Source organism: Salmo trutta, chromosome 28, assembly GCF_901001165.1.
Source record: "Salmo trutta chromosome 28, fSalTru1.1, whole genome shotgun sequence".
Taxonomy (NCBI): domain Eukaryota; kingdom Metazoa; phylum Chordata; class Actinopteri; order Salmoniformes; family Salmonidae; genus Salmo; species Salmo trutta.
In genome coordinates, this window is record NC_042984.1 from 11,086,764 (window position 1) to 11,111,629 (window position 24,866).

At 43.3% G+C, this 24,866-nt stretch overlaps 1 protein-coding gene across 3 annotated transcripts in view; it reads left to right on the forward strand.

Moving 5' to 3' along the window:
• LOC115165462 (adenylate cyclase type 6-like) overlaps nucleotides 1–24,866 on the forward strand; it is a 110,532-nt gene that overhangs the window by 60,923 nt on the left and 24,743 nt on the right. For all 3 annotated transcript variants that reach the window (XM_029718592.1, XM_029718593.1, XM_029718594.1), the window contains exons 4-5: nucleotides 16,561–16,710; nucleotides 23,768–23,889. In XM_029718592.1, the coding sequence (XP_029574452.1) occupies nucleotides 16,561–16,710; nucleotides 23,768–23,889 (272 nt within the window). The remainder of the gene's footprint in view (nucleotides 1–16,560; nucleotides 16,711–23,767; nucleotides 23,890–24,866) is intronic.

The following is a 24,866-nucleotide window of genomic DNA, read 5'->3' on the forward strand; positions in this document are numbered from 1 at the left end:
GGTCCAACAGTCAACAATGTAACACCATGACCATTTGTAGTGACTCTAGTTCATGTTCCAGTATTACACACTGTGTTACAGCTGTGTCTCAGTCACAGGGACCGGGGACTGTGGTGGTCAGGTGTCCCTGAGACACAGCATGTTTATTATTAGGGGAACAACTTATTGAGTGTTTAGCAGCATGATGCTTCACCTGTCAACTTCACGGAGGGAGAGAGTGCCTTAGTGAAGGGCTACGGTTAGTATTGTTTGTGTGTTAGAGTGGGGCAGTATCCACATTTTCATATCATCGTACCATCCTTCTCTCATCCTTTACGGTATTACTGTCTTAGTACACGAAGGGGCGCTAAAGACACAAAAAAGTGTGTATTACCAGAATGCTCACAACATTAGCACAAACTAATAGGGAATTTTAGAGGCTGCTAGCTAAGTATGCTAACAAGTGCAAACGAAAAGAAAGATTGGCAATCCAGCTCACAAAGTTATACATATATAGGTAGTAGCTACCGAATGTCATGTTTGATCATTCTGGACATTTACAAGCAAAAGTGAACGAGAGATATTGTGCAAATGAACAAAGTTTTGGCACATACTTGTTTGAAGGAAGAACGGTACTGGCTCTGGAGCACCATGTGTACATGCTGTGTCTGGGTGGAGTCTGGAGTCGCTAGGCCAACGGGCCTGTCTGCTTTGCTCGGAGAAGATGGGAGAGGAGCAGACGGGCCAAGAACAGAGAAGATAAAAAAAATAAACGCAAGGAAATCAACATGGCAGGTGTAAAGATAACTCATCCAAAGTTCTTTGACTTCTCAAACAAGGCAGAAACTTAACACCATATGATGCAACGTCTCCGTATTAATTCAGCCATTTCCAGTACTAGCAAGTTAAACCAAATACACTGCTGGACTCAACAGCTCCTGCTTTCTCCCATTATTTACAAACTTAACTGTTCTGGGGAACTACTGTAAGCTTTATAATTTAAAATAATGTGTGACAGGTGAAATGAAGAATGCAATCTGCTTTATCTCCTAACGTATTGCACAAGTTCACTGCAGGTATTTACTTAAAAAGTAGCTACAAATATTAAAATGCATTGAAAAACATCAAATAGTTTTGACGGTATTTAAAAAACCATCCCGTGGCTTTTTCCAAATACCTCGGTATACGGTATATGCCCAAGCCTAGTGTGGATGTGTGTGCATCCTGTGTGTGTGTGTGTGTCCTGTGTGTGAAGGGTTAGCATTAAGCTTGTTCATGAAGAGTCCACAGCATGATACCACAGCTGTGAGGGGAAAGGACAGATCTAATATTTTTCTCTTTAGGTTCTGCATGAGTTTCTCCACAGTTTCATTATGTTCTTGTTCTGAAAGCAGCTTTGCCTAGAAAATTTGTTAAGTTTAGACTAGAAATGTGTTTGATTAACTTTAGGCAAGTGAGAGGCAGAATGAGGTAATGTGATATTGGAGAAAAGGACTAAATATAAAAACAGCAGTGTAATCCCTCTGCTTCATAATAAATGTGTATAATGTATTAAAAGGGATCGTGGAGGTGGACTTTTAGTTTGGTTGTTCTACAATCCCTGAATAGCTGGGGAAGATTTGCCTCCATGTTTTCAAAACATTTGATATATTTTCCTCCTGTTTTTCTGACAGATGTATGGCTCCTGCCCAAACCTGTTAAGTTTGGTGGAATCTACACATGCACACACGTTCTCCGAGAGAGAGACACGCATACACACACACACACACACGCAAACACCAGATTACTCCATGGCCTCATAGACCAATTTTGGTTTGGCTCATGCCATGACACATAGAGCCCAGCATCAAGTTGGCAAAGATGGATGGGCCTGGTCTCTTTCATCCTCCTCTCTCTCACGCTCACTCTTACTCACTTTCTCTCTCTCATCCTCCTCTCTCTCCTCTCTCTCTCTCATCCTCCTCTCTTTCTCTCTCTGTTTCTCTCACCCTCCCCTCTTTCTCTCTCTCATCCTCCTCTCCCTTCCTCTCCTTTTCTGTCTCGCTTTCTCGCTCTTTTTTGCTTGCTGTCAATATAATATGCTGATAACTGGCATCCTAGTGGATGTATTGTTTTGAATGAATTGTGTTGGACATCATCATAGAACATGCGTTAAACTAGCCTGGGAAAAAAACCATTTAGTCCTTAGGTTTGGATAGGTCAACTTTGACCAGCCCTTCTCACCAGACAGTAGGGTCGGCCTCCTCCCGACTGACCAATCATAAATAAGGAACTATGACCTCCTGACTAATCAGAAATGAGCGAGTATGACATTCATATCTGGACTAGATTCCAAAAGTTCCAGATGCCTCCAAAAGGTCAGCTGTTGAAGACCAGCCTCCATGTCCCCAGTTAGAGTTAGAGTGCGTGTGTGCGTGTGTGTGTGTGTGTGTGTGTGTGTGTGTGTGTGCGCTTCGGAGGGGGATAACACCCTGGCCTTTCCTCTTGGTTCCATGTAGGGACTGAGGTTTGAGAGATTGACCCTGGTTCACTGAATCTCCCTCCCAATAAAACACTATCTTCCTCCTAATAAACCACTGAATCTCCCTCCCAATAAAACACTGAATCTCCCTCCCAATAAAACACTATCTTCCTCCTAATAAACCACTGAATCTCCCTCCCAATAAAACACTGAATCTCCCTCCCAATAAACCACTGAATCTCCCTCCCAATAAAACACTGTATCTTCCTCCCAATAAACCACTGAATCTCCCTCCCAATAAACCACTGGATCTCCCTCCCAATAAACCACTGTATCTCCCTCCCAATAAACCACTGAATCTCCCTCCCAATAAACCACTGAATCTCCCTCCCAATAAACCACTGAATCTCCCTCCCAATAAACCACTGTATCTTCCTCCTAATAAACCACTGAATCTCCCTACCAATAAACCACTGAATCTCCCTACCAATAAACCACTGAATCTCCCTCCCAATAAACCACTGAATCTCCCTCCTTATAAACCACTGAATCTCCCTCCTAATAAACCACTGAATCTCCCTCCCAATAAACCAGTGAATCCCCCTCCCAATAAACCACTGAATCTCCCTCCCAATAAACCAGTGAATCTCCCTCCCAATAAACCACTGAATCTCCCTCCCAATGAACCACTGAATCTCCCTCCCAATAAACCACTGAATCTCCCTCCCAATAAACCACTGAATCTCCCTTCCAATAAACCACTGAATCTCCCTCCTAATAAACCACTGAATCTCCCTCCTAATAAACCACTGAATCTCCCTCCTAATAAACCACTGTATCTTCCTCCCAATAAACCACTGAATCCCCCACCTAATAAACCACTGAATCTCCCTCCCAATAAACCAGTGAATCTCCCTCCCAATAAACCACTGAATCTCCCTCCTAATAAACCACTGAATCTCCCTCCCAATAAACCACTGAATCTCCCTCCCAATAAACCACTGAATCTCCCTCCTAATAAACCACTGAATCTCCCTCCTAATAAACCACTGAATCTCCCTCCTAATAAACCACTGAATCTCCCTCCCAATAAACCACTGAATCTCCCTCCCAATAAACCACTGAATCTCCCTCCCAATAAACCAGTGAATCTCCCTCCTAATAAACCACTGAATCTCCCTCCTAATAAACCACTGAATCTCCCTCCTAATAAACCACTGAATCTCCCTCCCAATAAACCAGTGAATCTCCCTCCTAATAAACCACTGAATCTCCCTCCTAATAAACCACTGAATCTCCCTCCCAATAAACCACTGAATCTCCCACCTAATAAACCACTGAATCTCCCTCCCAATAAACCAGTGAATCTCCCTCCTACTAAACCACTGAACCTCCCACCTAATAAACCACTGAATCTCCCTCCTAATAAACCACTGAATCTCCCTCCCAATAAACCGCTGAATCTCCCTCACAATAAACCACTGAATCTCCCTCCCAATAAACCACTGAATCTCCCTCCCAATAAACCACTGAATCTCCCTCCTAATAAACCAGTGAATCTCCCTCCCAATAAACCACTGAATCTCCCTCCTAATAAACCAGTGAATCTCCCTCCCAATAAACCACTGAATCTCCCTCCCAATAAACCACTGAATCTCCCTCCTAATAAACTACTGAATCTCCCTCCTTATAAACCACTGAATCTCCCTCCCAATAAACTACTGAATCTCCCTCCTTATAAACCACTGAATCTCCCTCCTTATAAACCACTGAATCTCCCTCCCAATAAACTACTGAATCTCCCTCCCAATAAACCACTAAATCTCCCTCCCAATAAACCACTGAATCTCCCTCCCAATAAACCACTGAATCTCCCTCCTTATAAACCAGTGCTATTCAAAGCCAGGGTTGCAACCCCTAATGGGAGTAAGAAAGATCATTAGAAAAATATATCTTTATTAATTAAATACATGTATTTATTGGTTCTCTTAATAAGATAAAATGTAATGAATTTAAGGTTATTTGTTGATGTTAAAAACAAAATGTACTGATTTGAAGGTTAGTTGTTTCATTCGATTTGGGGTGGGATGGGAGAAACCTGTGGTCCACACTGAGAAAGTTTTAATACCACTGCAATGCACCCAGTAGTGTAAAATGTACTGGTCTGGAGTCTGCACATAATGTAGTGACTCTCTGTCATGACATAACCCATATCTGGATCAGCTGACTGGCTGAGCTTGAAGCTAGCTCATTATGGATTGTGTCATGACTATGTCATCTGTTATGTCATGGTTATGATAGTGTTATGTAGCTCTTATGACAGAGGGTTCAGTATAGAGTATAACCACAGAGCCTGATATACAGTACAGTAGTAGTGATGTATATCTACTAAGGATTTACCCCAGTGTTTTACCAAAAAGGCTCAGCCTTTTGTGCTTCCACCTCCACGGCCCGGTTCCCAGGGTCTCACTGGGCCATGGACTCTGGACATGCTCTCACTTGGGGCCAAGAGAGGCCATTAGTACTTTTCAGCTTGCATTTACATAACAATGGCTAACTGTGAACATGGGTTAACACACAAAGCAAATGTGTTGATGATGCAGAGGTTGTTGATTCTGCTCTTCGCAAGTCCCCGGTGTCAGCCCTAGCTATGGAAACACTCTATTGCTACATTAACATTATCACTGCAATGAACAAACCCAAAGTGAGTCTGCTGTTGGGTTCCTCTTATGAAGACCCACTGCTCTGGAAGGATGTGGGGGTGTAGTTTATCAGTGTCATATCATCGGTCCTCCTGAGCTCAGTTTGTAGAGCATGGTGCTTGCCATGGGTTCCATTCCCAGAACCACCCATAGGTAAAAATGTATGCACGCATGACTAAGTTGCTTTGGATAAAAGGTGTCTGCTAAAATGGTATATATATATAATGGTATATATAATAATGGTATATATATAGTGGTATATATATATATATATATATATATATATACAATGCTATATATTATAATGCTATATATTATAATAGTACAGTTGAAGTTAGAAGTTTACATACACCTCAGCCAAATACATTTAAACTCAGTTTTTCACAATTCCTGACATGTAATCCTAGTAAAAATTCCCTGTTTAGGTCAGTTAGGATCACCACTTTATTCAAGAATGTGAAACAGAATAATAGTAGAGGGAATGATTTATTTCAGCTTTTATTTCTTTCATCACATTCCCAGTGGGTCAGAAGTTTACATACACTCAATTAGTATTTGGTAGCATTTCCTTTAAATTGTTTAACTTGGGTCAAACGTTTCGGGTAGCCTTCCACAAGCTTCCCACAATAAGTTGGGTGAATTTTGGCCCATTCCTCCTGACAGAGCTGGTGTAACTGAGTCAGGTTTGTAGGCCTCCTTGCTCACACACGCTTTTTCAGTTCTGCCCACAAATTTTCTATAGGATTGAGGTCAGGGCTTTGTGATGGACACTCCAATACCTTGACTTTGTTGTCCTTAAGCCATTTGCCACAACTTTGGAAGTATGCTTGGGGTCATTGTCCATTTGGAAGACCTATTTGCGACCAAGCTTTAACTTCCTGACTGATGTCTTGAGATGTTCCTTCAATATATCCCCATAATTGTCCTGCCTCATGATGCCATCTATTTTGTGAAGTGCACCAGTCCCTCCTGCAGCAAAGCACCCCCACAACATGATTCTGCCACCCCCGTGCTTCACGGTTGGGATGGTGTTCTTCGGCTTGCAACCTCCCCCCTTTTCCTCCAAACATAACGATGGTCATTATGGCCAAACAGTTCTATTTTTGTTTCATCAGACCAGAGGACATTTCTCCAAAAAGTACAATCTTTGTCCCCATGTGCAGATGCAAACCATAGTCTGGCTTTTTTATGGCGGTTTTGGAGCAGTGGCTTTTGTAGCTGTTTTTTACTTTTGTAGCTGTTTCCTCAAGCAACTTCACAAGGTCCTTTGCTGTTGTTTTGGGATTGATTTGCACTTTTTGCACCAAAGTATGTTCATCTCTAGGAGACAGAACGCGTCTCCTTCCTGAGCGGTATGACGGTTGCGTGGTCTCATGGTGTTTATACTTGCCTACTATTGTTTGTACAGATGAACGTGGTGCCTTCAGGCGTTTGGAAATTGCTCCCAATGATGAACCAGACTTGTGGAGGTGTAGAATTTTTTTCTGAGGTCTTGGCTGATTTGTTTTGATTTTCACATGATGTCAAGTAAAGAGGCACTGAATTTGAAGGTAGACCTTGAAATACATCCACAGGTACACCTCCAATTGACTCAAATTATGTCAATTAGCCTATCAGAAGATTCTAAAGCCATGACATAATTTTCTGGAATTTTCCAAGCTGTTTAAAGGCACAGTCAACTTAGTGTATGTAAACTTTTGACCCACTGGAATTGTGATACAGTGAGTTATAAGTGAAATAATCTGTCTCTAAACAATTGTTGGAAAAATGACTTGTGTCATGCACAAACTAGATGTCCTAACCGACTTGCCACAACTATAGTTTGTTAACAAGAAATTTATGGAGTGGTTGAAAAACGAGTTTTAATGACTCCAACCTAAGTGTATGTAAACTTCTGACTTCAACTGTATATATATATATATATATAGGTATCTATTATAATGGTATATATATAATGTATATTTTATAATGGTATATATTATAATGGTATATATCATAATGGTATATATTATAATGGTATATATTATAATGGTGTACATATATATATAATGGTATATGTCATAATGGTATATATGTAATGGTATCTATTATAATGGTATCCATTATAATGGTATTGTCATGTCACTCGTAAAGATGGGACCAAGGCGCAGCGGGAATGTGAATACTCATCTTCTTTATTGTGAAGAGAAACCAAAACAAACACTTAAACAAAACAATGACAAGAAAACAGTCCTGTGAGACATACAGCTACAAATGGAACAACTGCCCACAAAAACCCATGAAAAAACACCCCTACTAAATATGACCTTCAATTAGAGGCAACGAGGAACAGCTGCCTCCAATTGAAGGTCAACCCAATAAACTACACATATAAATAAAAAGACTAGAACTAACATAGACATATACTAACATAGAACATTAACCACAAACCCCGAAACACATTAAACAAACACCCCCTGCCACGTCCTGAAACTACAATAACAAATAACCTCTTTACTGGTCAGGACGTGACAGGTATATATCATAATGGTATATATTATAATGATATCTATTGTAATGGTATATGTTATAATGGTATATATATAATGGTGTATATTATAATAGTACATATCATAATGGTATATATAAATAATGGTATATATCATAATGGTGTATATTATAATGGTTTATATATAATGGTATATATTATAATGGTATATATTATAATGGTATATATCATAATGGTATATATTAATGAGTTAATTAACTCAGGAATCACACGTGTGGAAGCACCTGCTTTCAATATACTTTGTATCCCTCATTTACTCAAGTGTTTCCTTTATTTTGGCAGTTACCTATAGTAGAGCAATTAAATGCTGAAGTTGAGTTGTTGCTGCCACTGTTTTGAGATGGTAGATAGATATTTTGTACACACGCACGCATGGGCACACATACACACACTTTGGTTCAGCGTACAGGGTCAGGTTGTTAGACTGCCTCTGTCTGTAGTCAAAACACAGGTCCTGTATCTGTGTATATACACTGTAAACCTCCTCTCATATCTACCGACACTGTGGAGAGGAGAGCATTCCAGCCTGCCATCTTCACAAACACACCATCCTACCATCTTCACACACACTCCATCCTACCATCTTCACACACACTCCATCCTACCATCTTCACACACACTCCATCCTACCATCTTCACACACACTCCATCCTACCATCTTCACAAACACACCATCCTACCATCTTCACACACACACCATCCTACCATCTTCACACACACTCCATCCTACCATCTTCACACACACTCCATCCTACCATCTTCACACACACTCCATCCTACCATCTTCACACACACTCCAACCTACCATCTTCACACACACTCCATCCTACCATCTTCACACACACTCCATCCTACCATCTTCACACACACTCCATCCTACCATCTTCACAAACACTCCAACCTGCCATCTTCACAAACACTCCAACCTGCCATCTTCACAAACACTCCAACCTGCCATCTTCACAAACACACCATCCTACCATCTTCACACACACTCCATCCTACCATCTTCACACACACTCCATCCTACCTTCTTCACACACACCATCCTACCATCTTCACACACACTCCATCCTGCCATCTTCACAAACACACCATCCTACCATCTTCACACACACTCCATCCTACCATCTTCACACGCACTCCAACCTACCATCGTCACACACACTCCATCCTACCATCTTCACACACACTCCATCCTACCATCTTCACACACACTCCATCCTACCATCTTCACAAACACTCCAACCTGCCATCTTCACAAACACTCCAACCTGCCATCTTCACAAACACTCCAACCTGCCATCTTCACAAACACACCATCCTACCATCTTCACAAACACTCCATCCTACCATCTTCACACACACTCCATCCTACCATCTTCACAAACACTCCATCCTACCATCTTCACACACACTCCATCTTACCATCTTCACAAACACTCCAACCTGCCATCTTCACAAACACTCCAACCTGCCATCTTCACAAACACTCCAACCTGCCATCTTCACAAACACTTCAACCTGCCATCTTCACAAACACTCCAGCCTGCCATCTTCACAAACACACCATCCTACCATCTTCACACACACTCCATCCTACCATCTTCACAAACACTCCAACCTGCCATCTTCACAAACACACCATCCTACCATCTTCACACACACTCCATCCTACCATCTTCACAAACACTCCAACCTGCCAACTTCACAAACACTCCATCCTACCATCTTCACGCACACTCCAACCTGCCATCTTCACACAAACACCCCAACCTACCATCTTCACACAAACACTCCAACCTACCATCTTCACACAAACACACCAACCTACCATCTTCACACAAACACACCAACCTACCATCTTCACACAAACACTCCAACCTACCATCTTCACACAAACACACCAACCTACCATCTTCACACAAACACACCAACCTACCATCTTCACACAAACACTCCATCCTACCATCTTCACACACACTCTATCCTACCATCTTCACAAACACTCCAACCTGCCATCTTCACAAACACACCAACCTGCCATCTTCACAAACACTCCATCCTACCATCTTCACGCACACTCCAACCTGCCATCTTCACACAAACACCCCAACCTACCATCTTCACACAAACACTCCAACCTACCATCCTCACAAACACTCCAACCTACCATCTTCACAAACACTCCAACCTACCATCTTCACAAACACTCCATCCTACCATCTTCACACACACTCCATCCTGCCATCTTCACAAACACTCCAACCTACCATATTCACACAAACATTCCAACCTACCATCTTCACACAAACACTCCCACCTACCATCTTAACACAAACACTCCCACCTACCATCTTCACACAAACACTCCAACCTACCATCTTCACACAAACACTCCAACCTACCATCTTCACACAAACACACCAACCTACCATCTTCACACAAACACACCAACCTACCATCTTCACACAAACACACCAACCTACCATTTTCACACAAACACACCAACCTACCATCTTCACACAAACACACCAACCTACCATCTTCACACAAACACTCCAACCTACCATCTTCACACAAACACACCAACCTACCATCTTCACACAAACACTCCAACCTACCATCTTCACACAAACACTCCAACCTACCATCTTCACACAAACACTCCATCCTACCATCTTCACACAAACACTCCCACCTATCATCTTCACACAAACACACCAACCTACCATCTTCACACAAACATTCCAACCTACCATCTTCACACAAACACTCCAACCTACCATCTTCACACAAACACTCCAACCTACCATCTTCACACAAACACTCCAACCTACCATCTTCACACAAACACACCAACCTACCATCTTCACACAAACACACCAACCTACCATCTTCACACAAACACTCCAACCTACCATCTTCACACAAACACACCAACCTACCATCTTCACACAAACACACCAACCTACCATCTTCACACAAACACTCCATCCTACCATCTTCACACACACTCTATCCTACCATCTTCACAAACACTCCAACCTGACATCTTCACAAACACTCCAACCTGCCATCTTCACAAACACTCCATCCTACCATCTTCACGCACACTCCAACCTGCCATCTTCACACAAACACCCCAACCTACCATCTTCACACAAACACACCAACCTACCATCCTCACAAACACTCCAACCTACCATCTTCACAAACACTCCAACCTACCATCTTCACAAACACTCCATCCTACCATCTTCACACACACTCCATCCTGCCATCTTCACAAACACTCCAACCTACCATATTCACACAAACATTCCAACCTACCATCTTCACACAAACACTCCCACCTACCATCTTCACACAAACACTCCCACCTACCATCTTCACACAAACACTCCAACCTACCATCTTCACACAAACACACCAACCTACCATCTTCACACAAACACTCCAACCTACCATCTTCACACAAACACTCCAACCTACCATCTTCACACAAACACACCAACCTACCATCTTCACACAAACACACCAACCTACCATCTTCACACAAACACACCAACCTACCATCTTCACACAAACACTCCCACCTGCCATCTTCACACAAACACCCCAACCTACCATCTTCACACAAACACACCAACCTACCATCCTCACAAACACTCCAACCTACCATCTTCACAAACACTCCAACCTACCATCTTCACAAACACTCCATCCTACCATCTTCACACACACTCCATCCTGCCATCTTCACAAACACACCAACATACCATCTTCACACAAACACTCCAACCTACCATCTTCACACAAACACTCCAACCTACCATCTTCACACAAACACTCCATCCTACCATCTTCACACAAACATTCCAACCTACCATCTTCACACAAACACTCCAACCTACCATCTTCACACAAACACTCCAACCTACCATCTTCACACAAACACTCCAACCTACCATCTTCACACAAACACTCCAACCTACCATCTTCACACAAACACTCCAACCTACCATCTTCACACAAACACACCAACCTACCATCTTCACACAAACACACCAACCTACCATCTTCACACAAACACTCCAACCTACCATCTTCACACAAACACTCCAACCTACCATCTTCACACAAACACACCAACCTACCATCTTCACACAAACACTCCATCCTACCATCTTCACACACACTCTATCCTACCATCTTCACACACACTCTATCCTACCATCTTCACAAACACTCCAACCTGACATCTTCACAAACACTCCATCCTACCATCTTCACGCACACTCCAACCTGCCATCTTCACACGCACACTCCAACCTGCCATCTTCACACAAACACCCCAACCTACCATCTTCACAAACACTCCAACCTACCATCTTCACAAACACTCCAACCTACCATCTTCACAAACACTCCATCCTACCATCTTCACACACACTCCATCCTGCCATCTTCACAAACACTCCAACCTACCATATTCACACAAACATTCCAACCTACCATCTTCACACAAACACTCCCACCTACCATCTTCACACAAACACTCCCACCTACCATCTTCACACAAACACTCCAACCTACCATCTTCACACAAACACACCAACCTACCATCTTCACACAAACACTCCAACCTACCATCTTCACACAAACACTCCAACCTACCATCTTCACACAAACACACCAACCTACCATCTTCACACAAACACACCAACCTACCATCTTCACACAAACACACCAACCTACCATCTTCACACAAACACTCCAACCTACCATCTTCACACAAACACTTCAACCTACCATCTTCACACAAACACTCCAACCTACCATCTTCACACAAACACTCCAACCTACCATCTTCACACAAACACTCCCACCTACCATCTTCACACAAACACTCCCACCTACCATCTTCACACAAACACTCCAACCTACCATCTTCACACAAACACTCCCACCTACCATCTTCACACAAACACTCCAACCTACCATCTTCACACAAACACACCAACCTACCATCTTCACACATACACTCCCACCTACCATCTTCACACAAACACTTCAACCTACCATCTTCACACAAACACTTCAACCTACGATCTTCACACAAACACTTCAACCTACCATCTTCACACAAACACTCCAACCTACCATCTTCACACAAACACTTCAACCTACCATCTTCACACAAACACTTCAACCTACCATCTTCACACAAACACTTCAACCTACCATCTTCACACAAACACTTGAGTGTGTGTACGTGCGTGTATGCACAGACGAATGCACAGATACACGCACAGGTTTGACCACATACCAGCTTCAACTTACACATGTTGGTACTGATATTGATGTTGGAGATAATTTGTCAAATACTATCCATCCATCTAAAGAGGAATGCAATGCATTGTATTACACTCTGAACTTTGAGCACAATCCATTCCTGGTTATTGAGTGGTACATACAGTACTTCCATGTGTGATTGATTTATTTAGTTGAATTATTTAAGCAAAACCAACTGTTCTGGAACCTTGTCTGTTAAGACCAACTGTTCTAGAATGTTGGTCTGAGGAGAACAGAGAACACCACTGGTTATCCATGTGTGATTGATTTAGTTGCATAAGTGCCGTACGACTTCTATGGTAGTATTCTAGAATGTTGTCTGAGGAAAATGTTGGGGAATGTTGTTCTAAGGAGAGCACCATCTATGTAGAAGTGATGGCCTTAGAACTTCTATGGACCTGGTCTAGAATGTTGGTGTGAGAACTGCAGAACACACCAGTCAGTCTACAGAGGTAATGTCCTAGTTATTAAACCTCCATCAGACAACATCATGGCCATCTGTCTGTTACACAGTATGCTTCATCCAGCCTATGAGACTCAGTCTGTTCTTTTCTCATTATTGATGGTATAATCTTCATAGGAAACAGTCTGTCCACTGGTCAGGGGTCAAGCTATTTTCCCAGGATTCTCTGTGTGTGTGTGTGTGTGTGTGTGTGTGTGTGTGTGTGTGTGTGTGTGTGTGTGTGTGTGTGTGTGTGTGTGTGTGTGTGTGTGTGTGTGTGTGTGTGTGTGTGTGTGTGTGTGTGTGTGTGTGTGTGCAGAGAAAGGGGGAAACCCAGAGCCCTGTAGTCATCATGTGTGTTGTGTGTAAACCATTGAATAAGGACACAATCCCTAACAGACACTGGCTTGTTGCCTGTATGGAGGAGAAAGGGAGAGAGTGGGTGTGTGTGTGGAACAAGGGAATGTTCTAGAGGTCATAAACCTCTCTAAACTTACTGCAAGCTATCTAAACTTAACTTTCACTAGCCCATGGATATTAGCCTAATGCTGTTGTGTTAGTCTAAGCTAACTGCAGGCTAAACCTCTCCACTTAATTTTAGCCAGCCCATAGATATACAGTAAGCCTGTAATGTGGTTGTGTTGTTCTGTGGTGTGTTGCTACAGTGTGCTCAAGTACAATTAGCATTCGCCTAGTTTCTTCCCCACTGCTGCTGTGTCTCAAAACACAAGCCTTAGCATTAGCACCCATGAATATAAGCTAAAGAGTATCTGCACAGTGCAAGGATCAGTGATCCTCTTCTCTATCTGTCACTAATGTCTATCTGTATGGAGGAATAGTGGAGTAAGGAGGAAACGTGGGCCTTCTCTGTTTGTCTCTGTCCCCATGTCTTTGTATTATCTTAAAAAATACATATATTTTGTATGTTTATTGGATAGAGGTGAATGGTAGGAGACAGAATGCTGAAAGAGCAGTAGGCCGGATTCGAACCCATGTTGGAAGCAGTTCATTGTACATGTTCTCCAGAGGGAAGCAGACAGACAGACAGACAACTTAATGCTGTCCTACTGAGGTCCATCTAATCATGAGTCGTTCACACTAATGTTAGAAACAGTATAAGAAACGGACGGAGGGCTAGACCAGAGATGGTCTTGGGTTGCGGTCCAATATATTCTGAACAAAAATATAAACGCAACATGTAAAGTGTTGGTCCCATGTTTCATGAGCTGAAATAAAAGATCCCAGAAATGTCCCATATGCACAAAAAGCTTATTTCTCTCAAATGTTGTGCACAAATTTGTTTACATCCCTGTTACTGAGCATTTCTCCTTTGCCAACATAATCCATCCACCTGACAGGTCTGGCATATCAAGAAGCTGATTAAACAGCATGATCATTACACAGGTGCATCTTGTGCTGGGGACAATAAAAGGCCACTCTAAAAATGTGCATGTTTTGAGGGAGCGTGCGATTAGCATGCTGACTGCTGGAATGTCCACCAGAGATGTTGCCAGATAATTGAATGTTCATTTCTCTACCATAAGCCATCAACGTTGTTTTAGAGAATTTGGCAGTACATCCAACCTGCCTCACAACTGCAGACCAAGTGTAACCAGGCCAGCCCAGGACCTCCACATCCGGCTTCTTCACCTGAGGGATCGTCTGAGACCAGCCACCTGGACAGCTGATGAAACTGTGGGATTTCACAACTGAAGAATTTCTACACAAACTGTCAGAAACCGTTTCAGGGAAGCTCATCTGCGTGCTCGTCGTCCTCACCAAGGTCTTGACCTGACTGCAGTTTGGTGTCGTAACTGACTTCAGTGGGCACATGCTCACCTTCGAATCCTGGTGTCAACTGTACCAGGCAGATAGAAAACAGCGTGTCTGGTGTCGTGTGGGTTAAGCGGTTTGCTGATGTAAATGTTGTGAACAGCGTACCCCATGGTGGGGTTATGGTATGGGCAGGACATCGAACACAATTTGAATTCACAGAGATACCGTGGTGAGATCCTGAGGCCCATTTGTCGTGCCATTCATCCGCATTAACATGAGGTGATGGCAGCGGATTATTGGCACGACAAATGGGCCTCAGGATCTCACCACGGTATCTCTGTGAATTCAAATTGTGTTCGATGTCCTGCCCATACCATAACCCCATGCCGCAAGGATCTGTACACAACTCCTGGAAGCTGAAAATGGCCCAGTTCTTGTCCCAGTTCTTGCATGGCCTGCATACTCACCAGACATGTCACCCATTGAGCATATTTGGAATGCTCCGGATCGACGTGTACGACAGCACGTTCCAGTTCCCACTAAAATATCCAGCGACTTCGCAAAGCATTTAAAAAGAGGAGTGGGACAACATTCCACAGGCCACAATCACCAGCCTGATCAACTCTATGTGAAGGAGATGTGTTGCGCTGCATGAGGCAAATGGTGGTCACACCAGATACTGACTGGTCTTCTGATCCACACCCCTATGTTTTTTTTTATCATGTGAAATCCATAGATCAGGGCCTAATGAATTTATTTAAATTCACTGATTTACTTATATGAACTGCTGCTCGGTAAAATCTTTGAAATTGTTGCATGTTGCGTTTATATTTTTGTTCAGTGTAGATTTCCCTGTTAATCTGTACATTTACCAGTGCGAAGATTATGTATAGATATTCCAGGAAATGTATAGATTTTCTGAGAAATGTATAGATATCCCAGGAAATGTATAGATTTTCTGAGAAATGTATAGACATTTATAGCCTATAAGACATCTCAAGAATGATGACTTTTGAAAAACCATTTCTCTCTCTCTCTCTCTCTCTCTCTCTCTCTCCTCTCTCTCTCTCTCTCTCTCTCTCCCTCCCCCCCTCTCTCTCTGTGTGCCTCTCTCTCTCTCTCTCTTTCTCTCTCTCGCTCACTCTCTCTGTCTCTCTCTCTCATGAAGGGAACTTAAGTATGTAAGGGTATCTCAATAAAGTAAGTAATAAAAAGTTACATTTGTCTCCTCTCCCCCACTCTCTCTCTCTCTCTCTCTCTCTCTCTCTCCCCACTTTCTCTCTTACTCCTCCAGCTGAGTGCCAACGCTTTGGTCTTCCTGTGTACCAACATGATAGGTATCTGTACCCACTACCCTGCCGAGGTGTCTCAGAGACAGGCCTTTCAGGAGACCAGGGGGTATATCCAGGCCCGGCTCTACCTGCAGAGAGAGAACCAGCAACAGGTAGGATACACACACACACACACACACACACACACACACACACAGGCACGTAAGCATGCACACACACACACACACACACACACACACACACACACACACACACACACACACACACACACACACACACACACACACACACACACACACACACACACACACTCAGGGAGGAGCACAAGCCATTACACTTGTTTACCGAAATATGCTTTCTTATTTTTGTGGGTCAACAGTATAGAGTATATCTGAATGCCTCTGTGTTCTACCATGTTCCCATGTTCTACCATGTTCCCATGCAGTATTCCTAAGAATGAATGGTACTCAAGGAAGTTACTCATTGAGATTTCTAGCTGTGAAACGCATGAAAACACATGAAAGTGAATGGGTTGAACTGAGTGCTTTTCTCTCTGCCTTTTCTTTCTCTCTGTCTTTTTCACTCCCTCCACATCCTCTCTCTCTCTCTCTCTCTCTCTCTCTCTCTCTCTCTCTCTTGCTCCGTCCACATCCTCTCTCTCTCTCTCGCTCTCTCGCTCCCTCCACATCCTCTCTCTCTCTCTCTCTCGCTCTCTCGCTCCCTCCACATCCTCCCTCTCTCTCTCTCTCTCTCTCTCTCTGCTTCTCTCTCCCTCTCTCGCTCCCTCCACATCCTCTCTCTCTCTCTGCTTCTCCCCCTCTCTCTCTGCTTCTCTCTCCCTCTCTCACTCCCTCCACATCATCTCTCTCTCAGTTCAAGCGGCTTTATTGGCATAGGAAACAACATGATATCATTGCCAAAACAAGTGAAGTAGATAATATACAAAAGTGAAATAAACTATAAAAATGAACAGTAAACATTACACATTAGAATGTCTAGTTTGAGAAACAGACACCTCACGAGTCCTCAACTGGCAGCTTCATTAAATAGTACCCACAAAACACCAGTCTCAACGTCAACAGTGAAGAGGAGACTCCGGGAGTTGAAAAGAAAAAGCCATATCTCTGTCCAGTAAATGTGTTCTTTTGCCCATGTTAATCTTTCTTTTTATTGGCCAGTCTGAGAAGGCTTTTTTTTTTGTCTAAAGAAGGCCAGTTTTATTGCTTCTTTAATCAGGACAACAGTTTTCAGCTGTGCTAACATAATTGCAAAATGGTTTTCTAATTATCAATTAGCCTTTTAAAATGATAAGCTTGGATTAGCTAACACGTGACATTGGAACACAGGAGTGATGGTTGCTGATAATGGGCCTCTGTATGCCTATGTAGATATTCCATAAAAAATCAGCCGTTTCCAGCTACAAATCAAATCAAAGTTTATTCGTCACGTGCGCCTAATACAACAGGTGTAGACCTTAAAGTGAAATGCTTACCTACAGGCCCTAACCAACACTGCAATTTTTAAGTAAAAAATAGGTATAAGGTGAACAATAGATAAGTATAGAAATAAAAACAACAGAAAAAAGACAGTGAAAAATAACAGAAGCGAGGCTATATACAGTAGCGAGGCTATATACAGTAGCGAGGCTATATACAGGCACCGGTTAGTCAGGCTTATTGAGGTAGTATGTACATGTAGGTATGGTTAAAGTGTCTATGCATATATGATAAACAGAGAGTAGCAGTACCGTAAAAGAGGGGTTGGTGGGTGGCTTGACAAAATGCAGATAGGGTAGCCAATGTGCGGGAGCACCGGTTAGTAGGGCTAATTGAGGTAGTGTGTACATGAATGTATAGTTAACGTGACTACGCATATATGATAAACAGAGAGTAGCAGCAGCGTAAGAGAGGGGTTGGGGGGCACACAATGCAAATAGTCCGGGTAGCCATTTGATTACCTGTTCAGGAGTCTTATGGCTTGGGGGTAAAAACTGTTGAGAAGCCTTTTGTCCTAGACTTGGCACTCCGGTACCACTTGCCATGTGGTAGTAGAGAGAACAGTCTATGACTGGGGTGGCTGGGGACTTTGACAATTTTTAGGGCCTTCCTCTGACACCGCCTGGTGTAGAGGTCCTACCCTCTGAGCAGTGATGTACTGGGCCGTAAGCACTACCCTCTGAGCAGTTGCCGTACCAGGCAGTGATGCAACCAGCCAGGATGCTCTTGATGTTGCAGCTGTATAACCTTTCGAGGATCTGAGGACCCATGCCAAATCTTTTTAGTTTCTTGAGGGGGAATAGGCTTTGTCGTGCCCTCTTCACGACTGTCTTGGTGTGTTTGGACCATTCTTGTTTGTTGTTGATGTGAACACCAAGGAACTTGAAGCTCTCAACCTGCTCCACTACAGCCCCGTTGATGAGAATGGGGGCGTGCTCGGTCCTCCTTTTCCTGTAGTCCACAATCATCTCCTTTGTCTTGATTATGTTGACGGATAGGTTGTTATTCTGGCACCACCCGGCCAGGTCTCTGACCTCCTCCCTATAGGCTGTCTCATCGTTGTCAGTGATCAGGCCTACCACTGTTGTGTCATCTGCAAACTTAATGATGGTGCTGGAGTCGTGCGTGGCCACGCAGTCGTGGGTGAACAGGGAGTACAGGAGGGGACTGAGCACGTACCCCTGAGGGTCTCCAGTGTTGAGGATCAGCGTGGCGCATGTGTTGCTACCCTCACCACCTGGGGGCGGCCCGTCGGAAAGTCCAGGATCCAGTTGCAGAGGGAGGTGTTTAATCCCAGGATCATTAGCTTAGTGATGAGCTTTGAAGGTACTATGGTGTTGAACACTGAGCTGTTGTCAATGAATAGCATTCTCACATAGGTGTTCCTTTTGTCCAGGTGGGAAAGGGCAGTGTGGAGTGCAATAGAGATTGCATCATCTGTTGATCTGTTTGGGCGGTATGCATATTGGAGTGGGTCTAGGGTTTCTGGGATAATGGTGTTGATGTGAGCCATTACCAGCCTTTCAAAGGACTTCATGGCTACGGACGTGAGTGCTACAGGTCTGTAGTCATTTAGGCAGGTTGCCTTTGTGTTCTTGGGAACAGGGGCTATGGTGGTCTGCTTGAAACATGTTGGTATTACAGACTCAATCAGGGACATGTTGAAAATGTCAGTGAAGACACCTGCCAGTTGGTCAGCACATGCCCGGATCACACGCCCTGGTAATCCGTCTGGCCCCGCAGCCTTGTGAATGTTGATCTGTTTAAAGGTCTTACTCACATCGTCTACAGAGAGCGTGATCACACGTTCGTCTGGAACAGCTGATGCTCTCATGCATGCCTCAGTGTTGCTTGCATCGAAGCGAGCATTGAAGTGATTTAGCTCATCTGGTAGGCTTGTGTCACTGGGTAGCTTGGGGCTGTGCTTTCTATTGTAGTCTGTAATAGTTTGCAAGCCCTGCCACATAAGACGAGCGTCGGAGTCGGTGTAGTACGATTCAATCTTAGCCCTGTATTGGCGATTTGCCTGTTTGATGGTTCGTCTGAGGGCGTAGCGGGATTTCTTATAAGCTTCTGGGTTAGAGTCCCACACCTTGAAAGCGGCAGCTCTATCCTTTAGCTCAGTGCGAATGTTGCCTGTGATCCATGGCTTCTGGTTGGGGTATGTACAGTTGAAGTCGGAAGTTTACATACACCTTAGCCAAATAAATTTAAACTCAGTTTTTCACAATTCCTGACATTTAATCCTTGTAAAAAGTCCCTGTCTCAGGTCAGTTAGGATCACCACTTTATTTTAAGAATGTGAAATGTCAGAATAATAGTAGAGAGAGTAATTTATTTCAGCTTATTTCTTTCATCACATTCCCAGTGGGTCAGAAGATTACATACACACAATTAGTATTTGGTAGCATTTCCTTTGAATTGTTTAACTTGTGTAAAACGTTTTGGGTAGCCTTCCACAAGCTTCCCACAATAAGTTGGGTGAATTTTGGCCCATTCCTCCTGACAGAGCTGGTGTAACTGCTTCAGGTTTGTATTCCTCCTTGCTCGCACACGCTTTTTCAGTTCTGCCCACACATTTTCTATAGGATTGAGGTCAGGGCTTTGTGATGGCCACTCCAATACCTTGATTTTGTTATCCTTAAGCCATTTTGCCACAACTTTGGAAGTATGCTTGGGGTCATTGTCCATTTGGAAGACCCATTTGCGACCAAGCTTTAATTTCTTGACTGATTTCTTGAAATGTTGCTTCAATATATCCACATAATTGTCCTGCCTCATGATGCCATCTATTTTGTGAAGTGCACCAGTCCCTCCTGCAGCAAAGCACCAACACAACATGATGCTGCCACCCCCATGCTTCACAGTTGGGATGGTGTTCTTCAGCTTGCAAGCGTCCCCCTTTTTCCTCCAAACATAACGATGGTCATTATGGCCAAACAGTTCTATTTTTGTTTCATCAGACCAAAGGACATTTCTCCAAAAAGTAGGATCTTTGTCCCCATGTGCAGTTGCAAACCGTAGTCTGGCTTTTTTATGGCGGTTTTGGAGCAGTGGCTTCTTCCTTGCTGAGCGGCCTTTCAGGTTATGTTGATATAGGACTCGTTTTACTGTGGATATAGATACTTTTGTAGCTGTTTCCTCCAGCATCTTCACAAGGTCCTTTGCTGTTGTTTTGGGATTGATTTGCACTTTTCGCACCAATGTGCATTCATCTCTAGGAGACAGAACGCGTCTCCTTCCTGAGCGGTATGATGGCTGCGTGGTCCCATGGTGTTTATACTTGCGTAATATTGTTTGTACAGATGAACGTGCTACCTTCAGGCATTTGGAAATTGCTCCCAAGGATGAACCAGACTTGTGGAGGTCTACAGTTTTTTTTCTGAGGTCTTGGCTGATTTCTTTTGATTTTCCCATGATGTCAAACAATGAGGTACTGAGTTTGAAGGTAGGCCTTGAAATACATCCACAGGTACACCTCCAATTGACTCAAATGATGTCAATTAGCGTATCAGAAGCTTCTAAAGCCATGACATCATTTTCTGGACTTTTCCAAGCTGTTTAAAGGCAGAGTCGACTTAGTGTATGTAAACTTCTGACCCACTGGAATTGTGATACAGTGAATTATAAGTGAAATAATCTGTCTGTAAACAATTGTTGGAAAAATGACTTGTGTCATGCACAAAGTAGATGTCCTAACTGACTTTCCAAAACTATAGTTTGTTAACAAGAAATTTGTGGAGTGGTTTAAAAATGGGTTTTAATGACTCCAACCTAAGTGTATTTAAACTTCCGACTTCAACTGTACGTACAGTCACTGTGGGGACGACGTCCTCAATGCACTTATTGATAAAGCCAGTGACTGATGTGGTGTACTCCTCAATGCCATCGGAGGAATCCCGGAACATGTTCCAGTCTGTGCTAGCAAAACAGTCCTGTAGTTTAGCATCTGCTTTATCTGACCACTTTTTTATAGGCCAAGTCACCGGTGCTTCCTGCTTTAATTTTTGCTTGTAAGCAGGAACAGGGGGATAGAGTTGTGGTCGGATTTACCAAATGGAGTGTGAGGGAGAGCTTTGTATGCGTCTCTGTGTGTGGTGTACAGGTGATCTAGATTTTTTGCCTCTGGTTGCGCATTTAACATGTTGACAGAAATTAGGTGAAAGTGATTTAAATTTCCCTGCATTAAAGTCCCTGTCCACTAGGAGCGCCACCTCTGGGTGAGCAGTTTCCTGTTTGCTCATTTCCTTATACAGCGGATGGTCTTAGTGCCAGCGTCTGTTTGTGATTGTAAATAAACAGCCACGAAAAGTATAGATTTTTGGCAAATAGTGTGGTCTACAGCTTATCATAAGATACTTTACTTCAGGCCAGCAAAATCAAGAGATTTTCTTAGATTTCGTGCACCAGCTGTTGTTTACAAATATGCACAGCCCCCCCCCCCCCTCCTCGTCTTACCGGAGTGTGCTGTTCTATCTAGCCGGTGCAGCATGTATCACGCTAGCTGAATATCCACATCCTCATTCAGCCACGGTTCCATGAAACATAAGATGTTACAGTTTTTTATGTCCCTTTGGTAGGATATTCGTGATTGTACCTCGTCTAATTTATTATCCAATGATTGCACGTTGGCAAGTAATATTGACGGTAACGGCAGCTTTCCCACTCGCCGTCTGAGGATCCTTACAAGGCACCCCGCTCTGTGTCTGTACCTGTGTCTCTATCTCTTGCCAATGATGGGGATGTTGGCCTTGTCGGGTGTTCGAAGTACATCCTTTGTGTCCTTCTTTTTGAAGAAAAAAGCTTTGTCTAATCCGAGGTGAGTGGTCGCTGTCCTGATATCCAGAAGCTCTTTTTTGCCGTAGGATACGGTGGCAGAAACATTATAACAATAGTCTTTCACAACATTAACAATGTCTACACTGTATTTCAGTTATTTTAATGGACAACAACATGTGCTTTTCTTTCAAAATCAGGGACATTTCTAAGTGACCCCAAACGTTTGAACGGTAGTGTAGGTGCTGCTGCAGGCCCTCCTTGGTTGGTGACAGAAGCACCAGATCATCAGCAAACAGTGGACATTTGACTTCAGATTCTAGTAGGGTGAGGCCGGGTGCTGCAGACTGTTCTAGTGTCCTCGCCAATTTGTTGATATATATGTTGAAGAGGGTGGGGCTTAAGCTGCATCACTGTCTCACCCGACGGCCCTGTGGGAAGAAATGTGTGTTTTTTGCCGATTTTAACTGCACACTGGTTGTTTGTGTACATGGATTTTATAATGTTGTATGTTTTTCCCCCAACACCACTTTCCATCAATTTGTATAGCAGAGCCTCATGCCATATTGAGTGAAAGGCTTTTTTGAAATCAACAAAGCATGAGAAGGCTTTGCCTTTGTTTTGGTTTGTTTGTTTGTCAATTAGGGTGTGCAGGGTCAATACGTGGTCTGTTGTACGATAATTTGCTAAAAAGCCAATTTGACATTTGCCCAGTATATTGTTTTCACTGAGGAAATGTACGAGTCTGCTATTAATGATAATGCAGAGGATTTTCCCAAGGTTGCTGTTGACTCTCTCTCTACTTCTCTCCCTCTCTCGCTCTGCTTCTCTCTCCCTCTCTCGCTCACTCCACATCATCGATCTCTCCATCTATCACTCTCTTTCTGCTTCTCTCTCTCTTCCCCCTTTTCCTCTCTCTATCATACACATTCTCCAGGAGCGCTTGCTGCTGTCGGTGCTTCCAAGGCACGTTGCCATGGAGATGAAGGCAGAAATCAACGCCAAGAAGGAAGATATGATGTTCCACAAGATCTACATCCAGAAACATGACAACGTCAGGTAACCATGGACACACACCAACAATTCCTCTTAAAAAACAGCAGAGGAGAGGATACAATGTCCCTCCTTGGGACTTCTTCCTCCTATGTACCTTGAGAGGAATTCAGGAAACAAGGATAATGACAGTAACGTTTTCAGATGCTTCCCTGGACTACCTGAGCTAGTCTAAACTATCTGGACTACCTGAGCTAGTCTAAACTATCTGGACTACCTGAGCTAGTCTAAACTATCTGGACTACCTGAGCTAGTCTAAACTATCTGGACTACCTGAGCTAGTCTAAACTATCTGGACTACCTGAGCTAGTCTAAACTATCTGGACTACCTGAGCTAGTCTAAACTATCTGGACTACCTGAGCTAGTCTAAACTATCTGGACTACCTGAGCTAGTCTAAACTATCTGGACTACCTGAGCTAGTCTAAACTATCTGGACTACCTGAGCTAGTCTAAACTATCTGGACTACCTGAGCTAGTCTAAACTATCTGGACTACCTGAGCTAGTCTAAACTATCTGGACTACCTGAGCTAGTCTAAACTATCCACTCACCATAAAGGTGTGTTGCATTGACAATTCCCCAGAGATTGTCTATCTTATTCTGTCAGTGTTTGTAATATTGAGTCATTGATAAAGGGGGCAACAGCGCCATCTGTTGTTGTTTTTTTCCCTCTTCCTTTTAATTACTATCACAGGTTAGAAAATGAGAACCATACTGAGACGTTTTCACTGGAGAGAGATAGGGGGGGATTGCTGAAGGAAGGAAGGAGGGAGGTGACCTATATGGGCCTAGACGGAAAGCAGACCAGCATAAATGTCTCTCTGTCTCTGTCAGTCTCTCTGTCTCGCTCTCTCTGTCTCTATCTGTTTCTCTCTCTGTGTCTCTCTCTCTGTCTCTCTCTCCTTCTCTCTCTCAACACAGACTGGAAGGCACTAGACCATGTTAATTATGGGTTATTGATCTCTCTCTGTCTCTGTCTCTC